Source organism: Narcine bancroftii, chromosome 3, assembly GCF_036971445.1.
Source record: "Narcine bancroftii isolate sNarBan1 chromosome 3, sNarBan1.hap1, whole genome shotgun sequence".
NCBI classification, from domain to species: Eukaryota; Metazoa; Chordata; class Chondrichthyes; order Torpediniformes; family Narcinidae; genus Narcine; species Narcine bancroftii.
In genome coordinates, this window is record NC_091471.1 from 98,343,463 (window position 1) to 98,356,378 (window position 12,916).

Consider the following 12,916-nt stretch of genomic DNA (forward strand, 5'->3'; position numbering starts at 1 on the left):
ATATGTGTCTATTTTCCCACATCTGCCCAATTAAATCAAAATAATATCGTGGGTTAATTCTCATAATGAGGATCAGCACCTCACAGGCTAAAAGGTCCAACTTTCTACAGTTTCTTTTTCATATACTGTATAAGGCAGCTTCTTCAAAGCTTTTCCACTTAGTGTTGCTATCCTTCATTCTCAGACACTGGGGGATTGGGGTGGCTTCAGTGCTTGTGCTTACTTGCAGTGAGAATACTTGTGCTTGAGAAAAACTCTCTCTGGCTTGAACATTTACCCTTCTAACTGCATAGATCAATAATATGTCAACATTGTTTGCTACTGTTCTACATTAGTTAAACATAGCCAGTGTTGACGCACAAGATTTCTTGCAATTCTTTTTTCTGTTCTTGCTGCAATATGTCACATGTTATGTCTTTCTATGCTTTGCAGTTGTCTGTTACCGTACATTCAGATGTTTGGTTCGGATGGAGAGCAGTAGTTTCTTAAAAGCCTGCTAAATAACACAACAGATCAAAACAATTTTATTTTGCAAACATTGAATTTAATTACCTTTCAATAAATAAATGAGTATTATACTGCCTACTCTGTGTGCAGCTCACACAGAGAAACTGAAAGGAAAATGGTGAAATGTGGAATGGCAGAAGTTACACCAGACCAAAGGCAGAAAAGCAAAGTGTTTCTGAATGCCTCCTAACTCCATTGCTGTCCTTGGCCTCCAAATAAGAACAGGTTATTTTCGATACCTCTCCTTGCTGGTTGACTGGACGTTTGCAATTTTGTTTCAGACCCTGATTTCAATTTGTGGCTAATAAAACCTCTTCAAAGCTGTGCAATGAGCACCATTTGATTTCTGTCTCTGAGCAATTTTAGCACAGGAAGCAATGTCTGAGCCTCAGTCATGCACACTTTCATCCCTGGAGGCTATTCCATGGTTGGCTCCAGGCCTGAATGTTATTGGGTGAGCTGATCACATGCTCTTGAGATATGCATTCTCCACTCCCGACTCAGGACCTTAAACAATGTTACCTGAACGAGTTCTCCCCAAGATACTCCTAGCCCTCCCCAAGACAAAAATGTCTCAAGATGTAGCAAAGGGGGAGGTGAGAAACCTCTTGGAAACTGTAATGGGCATCGGCCATCTTGGCTGTTTTGGTTCACCTCTGAGCAGCAGCAGCAGATCTGAAAGCCGTGCTTGAGACTCACTCGTGCATGCCTGCATCAGCTGATTGAATGTTCTTGAAAGGACATGTCTTTGATAGGTTGGAGAGCAAAGGAGATTGAATAACACAAATAATCATGATGTCAGATGGAGTTATAGAGTTGGTCAGAACATAAACAAGTCTTTCAGCCCAGAATATCCATGCTAACCTTTGTACACTAATGCTAGCCCCATTTACCCTATTTGGTCCATAACCTTCTATACCTTGGCAATTCAAGACCTTGTCCAGATGCTTCTGAAATATTTTGAGAATCCCTCCCTCTACCACCTCCCTAGGCAGTGTGCTCCAGATTCCAAAGACTCTTTGTCTGAAGAGTTTCTCTCTCAGCTTCCATCAGATTCCTGAATGATCAATGAACCAAAGACACTGCCTTACTTTGACTTTTCATGCACTATTTTATTTATTGTTGTAAGGTGGTTTATAGGAATGTTTGCACTATAATGCCACCACAAAATAACACATTTTGTGACTTGTTCATGACAATAAATTCTGATTCTGAGAAGTAAATATATCTATAGCAATAAAATCAACATCCAATATGTTGACTGCATCCTCTCCAAAGAAAATCTCTATGGATAAATAACTTTTTAAAGGAAACATCAAGGCAGTATAATTGGCTTATTCTGCATGCATACCATTTCAAATTCAAAACATGTGTTTTGTAGAAATCTGAAAATAACAATGGTGAACAAAAATATGGATGCTCTTTCTTTTACAAGACATGAGCTACTTATGCAGTTTATTTGCAACAGAATTGTGATTGAATAAGATAACACATGAGAATCAATATGTTGTTCTAATGCTTTTAATATAATATGCAGTTATTTTCTTCAGTTGAAACATTTAATGTGAACATTATGTTGACTTTAAAACTAGCCATGTAGCAATTTTTGGTTAGTCAAGTTCATTTTAGTATAAATAAACTCAATCAGCTAATAATTTCAAAATAATGTTTGCTTCATACTTTCAATACTAAATGCTAGCATTTTTTTGAGTTGAAAGTCTTGACAATCATACACAAATGTTATAAAAGGCAATGTTTATTATATGTTACTTTCATGAAAAAGATCTTGGCATCCACCATGCAGCTTTATCAGTGTAAATACATTTTTTAAAGCCTCTAAGACCATTCTTTTCTTTGTAATACAGATTCTGTTAACATGGCTTTGAAGAAGAGAAACTGGCAAATGCCCATTAACTTGGACGGAGTCAATAGTTCTCCCTGATTTTTTTTTCCGCAGACTGAAGTACGCCTTGATATCTGTAACTGGATTGTGATGACGTCTTTAGCTAATAAGAAAAGAAGCTGGGAAGACCATGTGACAAATTGGCCAGGCTTTTCATTTGATTCCGTTAATTCTCGTGTAGACTGTTATCATGGACTTGTGGCAGATAATCTAAAACCAAGTATGGAAAGCAATGAACTATCAAAACCAGACAAGGAGGAACGATTTTCCAGCATATCTTTACCAGAATGTTATCATAATTCTGATCTGTTTGGCCTTCAATCAAAGCAACTGTGTGACCATAGAAGAGAGGTGGATGAAAATGCTAATCATGAGAGTGAGGGATACATCCTCTCATTGGAAGCAAGCACAGAGACTTTAGTTCATGTATCTGATGAAATCTCGGACCTTAGTTGTGAGGACGATTACGCTGGAGAAGAAGGAAAGACCTCAGAGACTGAACAAGCTCCAATTATGATTTCTCCATTTGAAGAGATCGAACAAGTGCCGAAGAATATATCTGGGAATTCTGAAGTTGACCAGGAACCCAATCCTGGTTCCGATCCTGAGCAAGACACAAAGTGTGACGTGAAAGCAAGTGGGCCTGAACACTTGGAATCTTTAGAGGTATTGGATCAGAGGGATTTACCGAATATACACCTGGATAAGGATTTGGATGCAATTATTCCAGCAGAAGAGCTTGTTCACACTGCAGTTGTTGCGCAGCAGCGTAGGAAACATGAAGTGCTAAAAGACGAATGCGGTGGGGAGGAATCTAATGGTGCAGATGCATTATCAGGTCATTCCTGTCCTGTCACTGATGTTGATGACCAAGCAACAGAGGTTATCTCTGTGAATAGTATTATTGAATCACAGCCATGTTCAAGGGAGATTTTGGATCAACCTTCTCTTGACGAAATCAGTCCTGATGCTGGACAAGATGAGAATGGTTCAGCTATTGGAAGTATCACCACAAATGTTTCAAAGCAAATTTCCCAAATATTAAATTCACTGGAAAATAAAAATAATCCCAATTCTGTGGATTGTCCCATTAAACTTCGAAAGAGAAAGGTAAGAAATGAACAGTTCAACTTTATTTTGACATACTGATGAATTATTACTTTAAATCAGCTTTAATATTTAGATCTTGAGTGATTATTTTTGCTTTATGTGTAACATGGCTGGTTCAGATGGAAGAAAATAAGATTAGAGGTTAAACAAGCAAGGAAGGTGTTTGTTCACAAAATTTACATTGTAATTAAAGACTACATTTAAATTCAAGAGGGCTAATTTTATCTTTGGGTGAAGGGGTTACACCAGTGAAACTGAATTGGAAACATTACTGCATATAATGTTCTACACTGCAGCATCAAGTAATAATGAAAGGAAAACCAATCATTATGGCATATAATATGTAATTTTTTTCCTCTTAGTTAATCTTATCCTGATTGTGAAGATTTATCTTTGTACAACATTTTTATTCCATTAGAGATAAAATTGAGATTCTGGAATTACATCACACAGGATGCATGAAAGTGGACCAGCTGAGGAAATCAGGTGCAAGGACTTGTTTGGTACTTTGATTCCCCTGTTACTTATTTAGGTTGCATAACCAGAGTAATAAAAAGTGCAACTTGTCACCACAGGATCACAGGAAGGGGAAGCAGCAGACTATTACAACAGATATTTTTAGCGGAACAGTTTTGTTTAATGTCCTCAGTACTTGTTCACAAAGAGTGCATTTCAAGAATAATGAATTGCAATGAAGATTGTAAAATACAAGTGTACGTTTTCTTTATATGACAAATCTTCAACTGTTGTGAGATAATAAATTTCACTTCGAAGAGCCAGAAGTGGAAGAACTTCCCACTGTGTTTGGTGGAAGCAGTTTGATAGGATGAGGGTCATTTATTTAGTATTTGGTGCCTAACTTAAAGCAGTTTGCAAAACATATTTAAACAAAATATCCTTAATATAAAATTGCAAACGGCAGAGACAGGTGGGATTTTTTTTCTCAATTGGGAAAGTGTATAATATTAGAGGGTTTGGGTTTAAGGTGATATTGGAAAATTTAAAAGTTATTTGTGAGCAAATTTTCTTTTATACAGAGTATGGTAGGTGACTGGAACATACTACCGGAGATAATGGTAGAAGCAGAGACAATAGTGATCTTTAAGTCTCATTCAGACAAGCACATAAATGTGGGAAATGCAGGGGTTATAGATGATGTGCAGGCAGGTGAGATTCATTTGACTTGGCATCATGTTCAGCATAGACATGTTGGTCCAATGGCCTGTTCCTGTGCCGTTCAGTTCCACATTCTATGAAAAATCTTTAACCTTTCCACAGATTCTCCCTCACCTGGTGAATATTTCCAGCAGTTTCTGTTTTCCATTCAGATTTCAACCATTTGCAGATTTTTAAAATTTTCATTTGATTTGATTTATCGACCCAGCACGATTACAGGTCTTTCTGGCCCATGAACCTAGACCATTCAAATACACTCATATCTCTAATTAACCTACCAAGCCCATATGTCTTTGGAATATGGGAGGAAACCGAAGCAGCCGGAGGGCACCCACGTGGACATGCAGAGGACATACAAACTCCTTTCAGACACCAGCAGATTCAAACCCAGGTCACTGGTGGTGTAATTGAGTTGTGCTAACCATTTCACTAACCATGCTGTCCTTTTAATTGAGAAAGTGTCCCTTTTTGAATATTTACAACTAAAATGCTTCAGTAAACATGCAGCACAAGATCAATGATATTGGTCAATTTTGATCTTCAGTTTGAGATTAAAGATTCAATTTATTGTCATGTACACAGGATACATAAAATTATTTCCTTCGTTAGCCCTGCAAAGCCAAAGGGTTGCTAAGTAAAAAAAAGAGAACCAAGAGTGTCATTCGTGAGATAAGTGACCGTCAATCTCACCGCCTGCTCCAGCTGCATGGCCTGTTGTTCAGCGGAAAACCTGAGCTCAAGGCTGCCAAATCACATCCCCTGGACCCCTGGCAATTGGCAGCTGAGACCCTTCAAGAGGTCAGCTTGCCATCACACCTTCACGAATCCTGGCTCAATTCCTGGTTCCAGATTCCAGTCACCAGCAGCCCATGGCCTGGAGTGAAACCATCGGCCATCATGCCCCCCATATGGAGCTTGTTACTTCAGTGGCATTTAGCTGCTGGCATTCCATACAACTCCACCTCAGTACAGGGGGAGGAGAATGGACTCCCTTCGCCCTCTGTGATGATCTGTGGCTTCCTTGATGAGGAGCATTCCTCAGGAGTTGGTGTTTGGGCTGCTTCTTTTTATGTGGTAGATCAATGATTTAGCTATTGGAATCAATGGGTTTCTGGTCAAGTTTGCAGATGATACAAAGATAGGTGGAGGAGCAGGTAGGAAACAAAAAGGCTGCAGAAAGAATTAGAGAGTAGGGCAGTAGGACCCAGCAGAGGTTGTGACCCTGCTCCTGCCGGGTCTGAAAGTTTACAAGCACTTGCTTGGCTGTAGCAAGAAAGAATTTCAGGACACATGAACATTGTGCAATGTCATTAGCAAAGAATCAACATCAGTGCCATCATTTTTATGTTATCCAATCAAGCCTTAAAGCATACAATAACTAAATCGGGGAACCACTGGTTACTGTTAATGCATTTAGTAGGTAATTCATATGAAAACCTTCTGTTTCTCCCAGTAACAAATACAATAATACTTATAGTTGTTGCTGGCAAGTCCTTGAAATAGCAGGGATCTCTTTGTTGTATACTATGGCCCTTCTATAACCATGCAGGCCTACTGATCAGAACTTCAAACATTCTGGAGGACCAAATAGACCACTGAGCACTGAGCACCTTGCAAACCTTTGCATGCTTGTCTAGAACCTAGGTCTTTCTCCTTTCTTACTTTCTCTTCTTTTCTTCTTTCTTCTTGTTTCTTAAGGGGTGGGATGGTTCATCTTATTTTGTTCTTCTTTCTCTCTATTATCTTTTTCCCCCTTTGGTTCAACGTAGACATTGAATTTGCATTTTTGTAGCATTATTGTAATTTTTATTTCTTTATAATAATTGAACTTTAATTAATATCGACATGCCAATCAATATTTGTAATATTATTGATAATGATGTTTTACTTTTTGATTGAAAATTCTCAGAATAAAATATTCAAAAATAAAACCTAGGGTAGGCCAGTTCTATGGCAAAGCTGGGACTGGGAATGGAGGGTTGAAGGAAACTGGTTAGGACCAGTGATTAGTGGCTGGGATAAGTAGGTGGGGAGTTGTTCTGACTCAAATGCCAAACAAGATGTGTTTGAGCAGTGGGAATGGAGCGGTAAGATCATTGACGACCAAAGGATGGAAAGTAATAGGTCACTACTTCATGAGATCCCATTCCAGAATCACATTAGTAAAACCCATCTTTCACAAGATGACCCATTGATGTTTGTTCCCAGAACATCTGCAATTGTAAAGTTCCAAAGGGAATATGGCACAGCATTCACCTAGTAAAATTTCCAAGATAACAGAAAATAATCTACAAATTCTACTTTTAAGCACTCAGCTTTGAAATGGTCAGTGCCAAGTGATCAAATCTATAGGGCATTGCTTGAATGTTCTAACTCCCAATGAAGCCTAATGTTCAAAATGCAGCATTGAACTACAGAGTTCACAGAGAGGTGGTGGGGGTGCTAAGCCCATGGAGGAGTGAAGTGATGGAGGAATTTTAAGACAATGATGTTTTTGTGAACAGTTCCATTGCTGGAAGAACAATAGCTCATTGTTTGAGTACAAATTACAATTCTAAAAATGCAATATCACACTCAACAATATCAGACAGCAAATAATTACAGAATTTATATTGCAGAGTATTCCGATCAAAATGTATTACAACTTCCTTTGGTAATTTTAGATGTCTCTTTGCAATCTGACCTTTTGTTCCCTTACCTATCCTATTAGAATCAGAATCAGAATTTATTGTCATGAACATGTCATATGTTTTAACATAGAAACATAAAACAATTACAGCACAGCAACAGGCCACTTCGACCCCTCTAGTCTGTGCCAAACCATTTTTTCTTGCCTAGTCTCATTGACCTGCCCTCTATACCTCTCCCATCCATATGCCTGTCCAAATTTCCCTTAAATGTTAAAATCGAGCTCGCATCTACAAATTCAGCTGGAAGCTCATTCCACACTCCCACCACTCCCTGTGTGAAGAAGTTCCCCCTCATGTTTTTCCTAAACTTTTCACCTTTCACCCTTAACCCATGTCCTCTCATTTGAATCTCACCCATGGAAAAAGTCTGTCTATCCCCCCATAATTTTAAATACTTCTATCAAATCACCCCTCATTCCTCTATGCTCCAGGAAATAAATTCCTAAACTGTTTAACTTTTCCCGTGACTCAGTTTGGGTAACATTCTAGTAAATCTTCTCTGCACTCCCTCTATCTTATTGATATCTTTCCTGTAGTTAGGCAATCAAAACTGCACACAGTACTCCAAAATTGGTCTCACCAATGTCTTATACAACTTTAACATAACATCCCAATTCCTATACTCAATACATTGATTTATGAAGGCCAATATGCCAAAAGTTCTCTTCACAACCCTATTCTCATGGTGCTACTTTCAAGGAATCATGTATCTGTTTTCCCAGATCCTTCTGTTCTACCTCATTCCTCAGTGCCCTACCATTTTCCATGTATGTCCTTTCTTGGTTTGTCCTTCCAAAATGCAACACCTCAAACTTATCTTCATGAAATTCCATCTGCCATTTTTTCAGTCCATTTTACCAGTTGGTCCAGATCCATCTGCAACTTTTTTCGCCATCCACAACACCTCTAATCTTAGTGTAATCTGCAATCTTGCTGATCCAATTTATCACCCTATCATCCAGATATTTGATATAGATGACTAACAACAATGGTCCAAGTGCCAATCCCTGAGGAAACCACTAGTTACAGACCTCCAATCTGAGAAGCAATCATCAACCTGGCTTCTCTATTCCTTCCTTCCTCACATTCTTATCTTCTTCTCTGGCTTCTCCCATCTAGCCATCATTGAATCCAGTTCACTAAATGACCATGACAACCCAATGTCTGAACCTTCCTGACAAACCACCCATGTGGGACCTTGTCAAAGACCTTACTAAAGTCCATGTAGACAACATCCTCAGCCTTTTCTTCATCAAATTGCCTGGTAACCTCCTCAAAAAAAAATCTATAAGATTGGTTAAACATGATCTACTTTGCACAAGCCATGTTGATTATTCCTAATCAGTCGCTGACTATCAAAATAACTGTATATCCAATCACTTAGAACACCTTTCAATAATTTACCTACTCCTGATGTAAGACTCACTAGCCTATAATTTCCAAGGTTAATTTTGGGGCCTTTTTTAAACAATGGAACAACATGAGCTACCTCTGGCACCACACTCATGGCTAAGGACATTTTAAATATTTTTGTCAAAACTCCTCTGATTTATACACTAGCCTCCCTCAAGGTCTGAGGCACTATCTTGTCAGGCCCTGGGGATTTATCTACCCTTGTTTGCTTTAAAACAGCAAGCACTTCCTCCTCTTTCATCTGCATAGATTCCATGACCTCACTGCTTGTTTTCCTTACTTCCCACAACTCTGTGCACATTTTCTTAGTGAACACTGAGGAAAAAAGCATTTAAGATCTCCACCATCTCTTTTGACTCCATACAAAGCCAACCACTCTGATCTTTAAGGGGTCCAATTTTGTCCCTTACTATTTTTTTGCTCTTAATATACCTGTGGCAATCCTTAGGATTTTCCTTCACATTCTCTGCCAACGCAACCTCATGTCTTCTTTTAGCCTTCATGATTTTGTTCTTGAGGTTTTCCTTGCATTTTTTAATACTTCTCAAGTACCTCATTTGCTCCATGTTGCCTATAAACCTCTCTTTTCTTCTGAACCAGATCCTCAATATCCCTTGAAAACCAAGTTTCGTTCTACCTTCTAACCTTGCCTTTGATCCTGACAGGAACATATAGACTCTGTACTCTCAAAATTTCACTTGTTTCAAGTTGCATTTTCATCCTTTTATTTATTTAACTCCTCCTACCTTACATTTTCACTAATCTTTCTTTGTGTTCTTTTCTCCATCTTAAAACTGTTTCTCTTTAACTTACCCGGTTCTGATGAAAGGACCTAAAATATCATTGCTCTTTCCATGGAGCATTTTGGTACTTTTTTATTTATTTCAGATTTTTAGCATTTGAAGTATTTTGGTTTTGCATCTCTCATTGCTGCCTTGCACCCATTTCAACTGTTTAATTTTCTGCCTGAAATATGCAGCTTATGAATTCATGTGAAACGTTTTTTATACGGATCTTTTAGCACAAATATAAATGTAGATGTTTCCATTTAAATATTAAGCGAATTATGAGCTTATTTGTACATTTTAATAAATCATTTTTTTCTGTTCATTAAACAAGTTGTTCTTCTTAAAACTTGTGTCAGCTTTGGATTTTCAATCCTGTAAACTTTCATAGTCAATTATAAGAATGAGCAATGAAGGACTCAAACTGACTAGCTTAGATTTTCCAATAACAGACAATGCAACTTCAGTTCTAAACATAAGAACTTAAGGAATAGGAGCAGGAATAGGGCCATCTGGCCTGTCACGCCTGCTCCACCATTCAATAAGATCACAGCTGATCTGGCTGTGGATTCAAGTCCACATCTGCCTTAATTCCTCTACTATGAAAAAAAATTATCTTTGTGTCTGAAATATATTTAATGGAGCAGTCTCTACTCCTTCCTTAAGCAGAAAATTCCACAGATACCCTACTCTATGGAAGAAGCAGTTCCTTCTCATATCTGTCTAAAACCTGCTCCCAAAATATTGAGGCCATGCCCCCAGTTGTCATCTCACCTACCAGTGGAAAAAACTTTCCTGATTCTATCTTGTCTATTCCTTTCATAATTTTATATGTTTATATTTAAGCCCTTCTCATTCTTGTGAATTCCCATAAATATTGTAATAAATGGTTTAACTGTGAAGTTAACCCACTCATCTCTGGAATCAACCTGATGAACCTCCTCTGCACCACCACCAAAACCAGGTATATTTTTTCTCAAGTAAGGCGACAAAAAATTGACACAGTATCCCTGATGCAGCCTTGTCAGTTCCCTGAGCAGCTGCAGCAGAACTTCCCTGCTTTTATGTTTAATCCCTCTCATGGTCAATGTTCCATTTGCCTTCTTGATTACCTGTTGCACCACAACCTGCAAACCAACTTTTTCCGATTTGTGCATAAGCACTTGCAAGTCTCTCTGCACAGCAACAATTTGCTATCTTCTAATAATTTGATTTCTATTTTTTCTTCCAAAGTAGAAAATTAACATTGTGCTCCATCTGTCAGACCTTTGCCCACTCACTGAACATATCTATATCTCTGCAGACTCTTTCTATCCTCCACACAGTTTCATTTTCCACTCCATTTTATGTCTTCATCTACCTTAGATCTGTTACCCCTAGCCCCCTCCAGTAAATTTATGTATTTGGTGAACAATTTTGGCCCCAGCCCCGATCCATGTAGCACTCCACTCAGCACTGTTAACCAGAGACACATCTATTTTTCTTCCTTCTTATGGTCAAAAGCTTTACGAAAGTCTAAATAGACAACATCCACAGCCTTCCCTTCATCAATCTTTTTGGTAACCCCTCGAAAAACTCTGTAAGGTTTGTTAAGCATGATCTACCCCTGTCAAAACCATGCTGACTACTACCTATCAATCCCTGTTCTTCCAAATATTTGTAAATACCATCCCTCAGAACACTTTCCATCAACTTACCCTCCACAGACATCAGACTCACAGGTCTATAATTTTCAGGCTTATATTTGGACCCTTTCTTAAACAGCGGAACAACATGAGCCACCCTCCAATCCTCTGGCACTACCCCGTGACCAGTGACATCCTAAATATCTCTGTTAATGGCCCCACTATCTGTACACTAGTCTCCCTGAGTGTCCTTGGGAATACATTGTCCGGACCCAGAGATTTGTCTACTTTTATCTTTTTTAACACTGCCATCACTACCTCCTCAGTTATCCTTATATGATTCATGACCTCCCCACTATTTTTCTTTACTTCAACTGGCACAATATTTTTTTCCCTAGTGAATACCGAGGAAAAGAAATCATTTAAAATTTCCCCCATCTCCTCTGACTTTTCACATAGCCTACCCTCCCTATCTACAAGGGGTCCAATTCTATCCCTCACTAATCTTTTACTTTTAATATACCTATAGAAACCCTTTGGATTTATTCTTACTCTGCCTGCCAAAGCCTCTTCGTGCCTCTTTTTGGCCTTTCTAATTTCTTTCTTAAGATTTTTTCTACACTCCTTGTAGTCCTCTTTCAATTTCTCATCATCCTGCTGTTTATACTTCTTGTACACCTCCCTCTTTCTCCTAACCAAATTTCTAATATTCCTCGAAAACCAAGGTTCCCTATGACTTCCAGCCTTTCCTTTGATCCTCACTGGGACCTATCTACTCTGTACTCTCAAAATTTCTTCTTTAAATATTCTCCATTTTTCATTTATATCCTTTCCTGAAAAAAATCATGTCCCACTCAATACTCCCCAAAGCCATTCTCATTCCTTTGAAATTTGCTTTTCTCCAATCCAGAACCTCAACTTTAGGCCCTTCTTTGCTCTTCCCTAAAACTACCCTAAAACTAATAAGAGTTGTGATCACTAGACCCAATTTGTTCTCCAACATTAACCTCAGACATCTGACCTATCTCGTTCCCTAACAGGAGATCCAGTATTACACCGTCCCGAGTCGGTTCCTCTATGTATTGATTAAGAAAACTACCTTGCACACATTTGACAAACTCTAGCCCAACCAGTCCTCTTACTGTATGGGTATCTCAATCAATGTGAGGGAAGTTAAAATCTCCCATGATCACTACCTTATGTTTATTACACATATTTGCTATCTCCTTACAAATATGTTCTTCCAATTTTCTTGGCCCATTTGGTGGTCTATAATACACTCCTATTAGAACCCTCATGCCTCCTCCACCCCTCAATTCCACCCAAACAGCCTCACTGGACGATCCCTCCAAACCATCCTGCCACCTCACGGCAGTAATGTCCTCCTTAACAAGCAGAGTAACTCCTCCCCCTTTTATACCCCCTGTTCTATCACATCTAAAACATTTGTATTCTCGAATATTTAGTTGCCAATCCTGACCCTCCTGTAACCAGGTCTCACTAATTGCCACAACATCATGATTCCAAGTGCCAATCCATGCTGTAAGCTCATCTACCTTGTTCACTGTGCTTCTTGCATTAAAGTACACGCATTTCAGAGAATGACCCTCACATATATTCCCTATTCTACCTTTTACTTTAACCTCCATCCTTGCTTTCTATTCTTTATCATTCTTAACTAGGTGGCCATGCACCCTAGACACTGCT

The 12,916-nt window shown here is 38.7% G+C and overlaps 1 protein-coding gene across 1 annotated transcript in view; it reads left to right on the forward strand.

Moving 5' to 3' along the window:
* dlc1 (DLC1 Rho GTPase activating protein) overlaps positions 1-12,916 on the forward strand; it is a 477,663-nt gene that overhangs the window by 12,513 nt on the left and 452,234 nt on the right. Inside the window, exon 2 of the mRNA XM_069924597.1 lies at positions 2,373-3,520. Coding sequence (XP_069780698.1) covers positions 2,501-3,520 — 1,020 coding nt within the window. The 5' untranslated portion in view covers positions 2,373-2,500. The remainder of the gene's footprint in view (positions 1-2,372; positions 3,521-12,916) is intronic.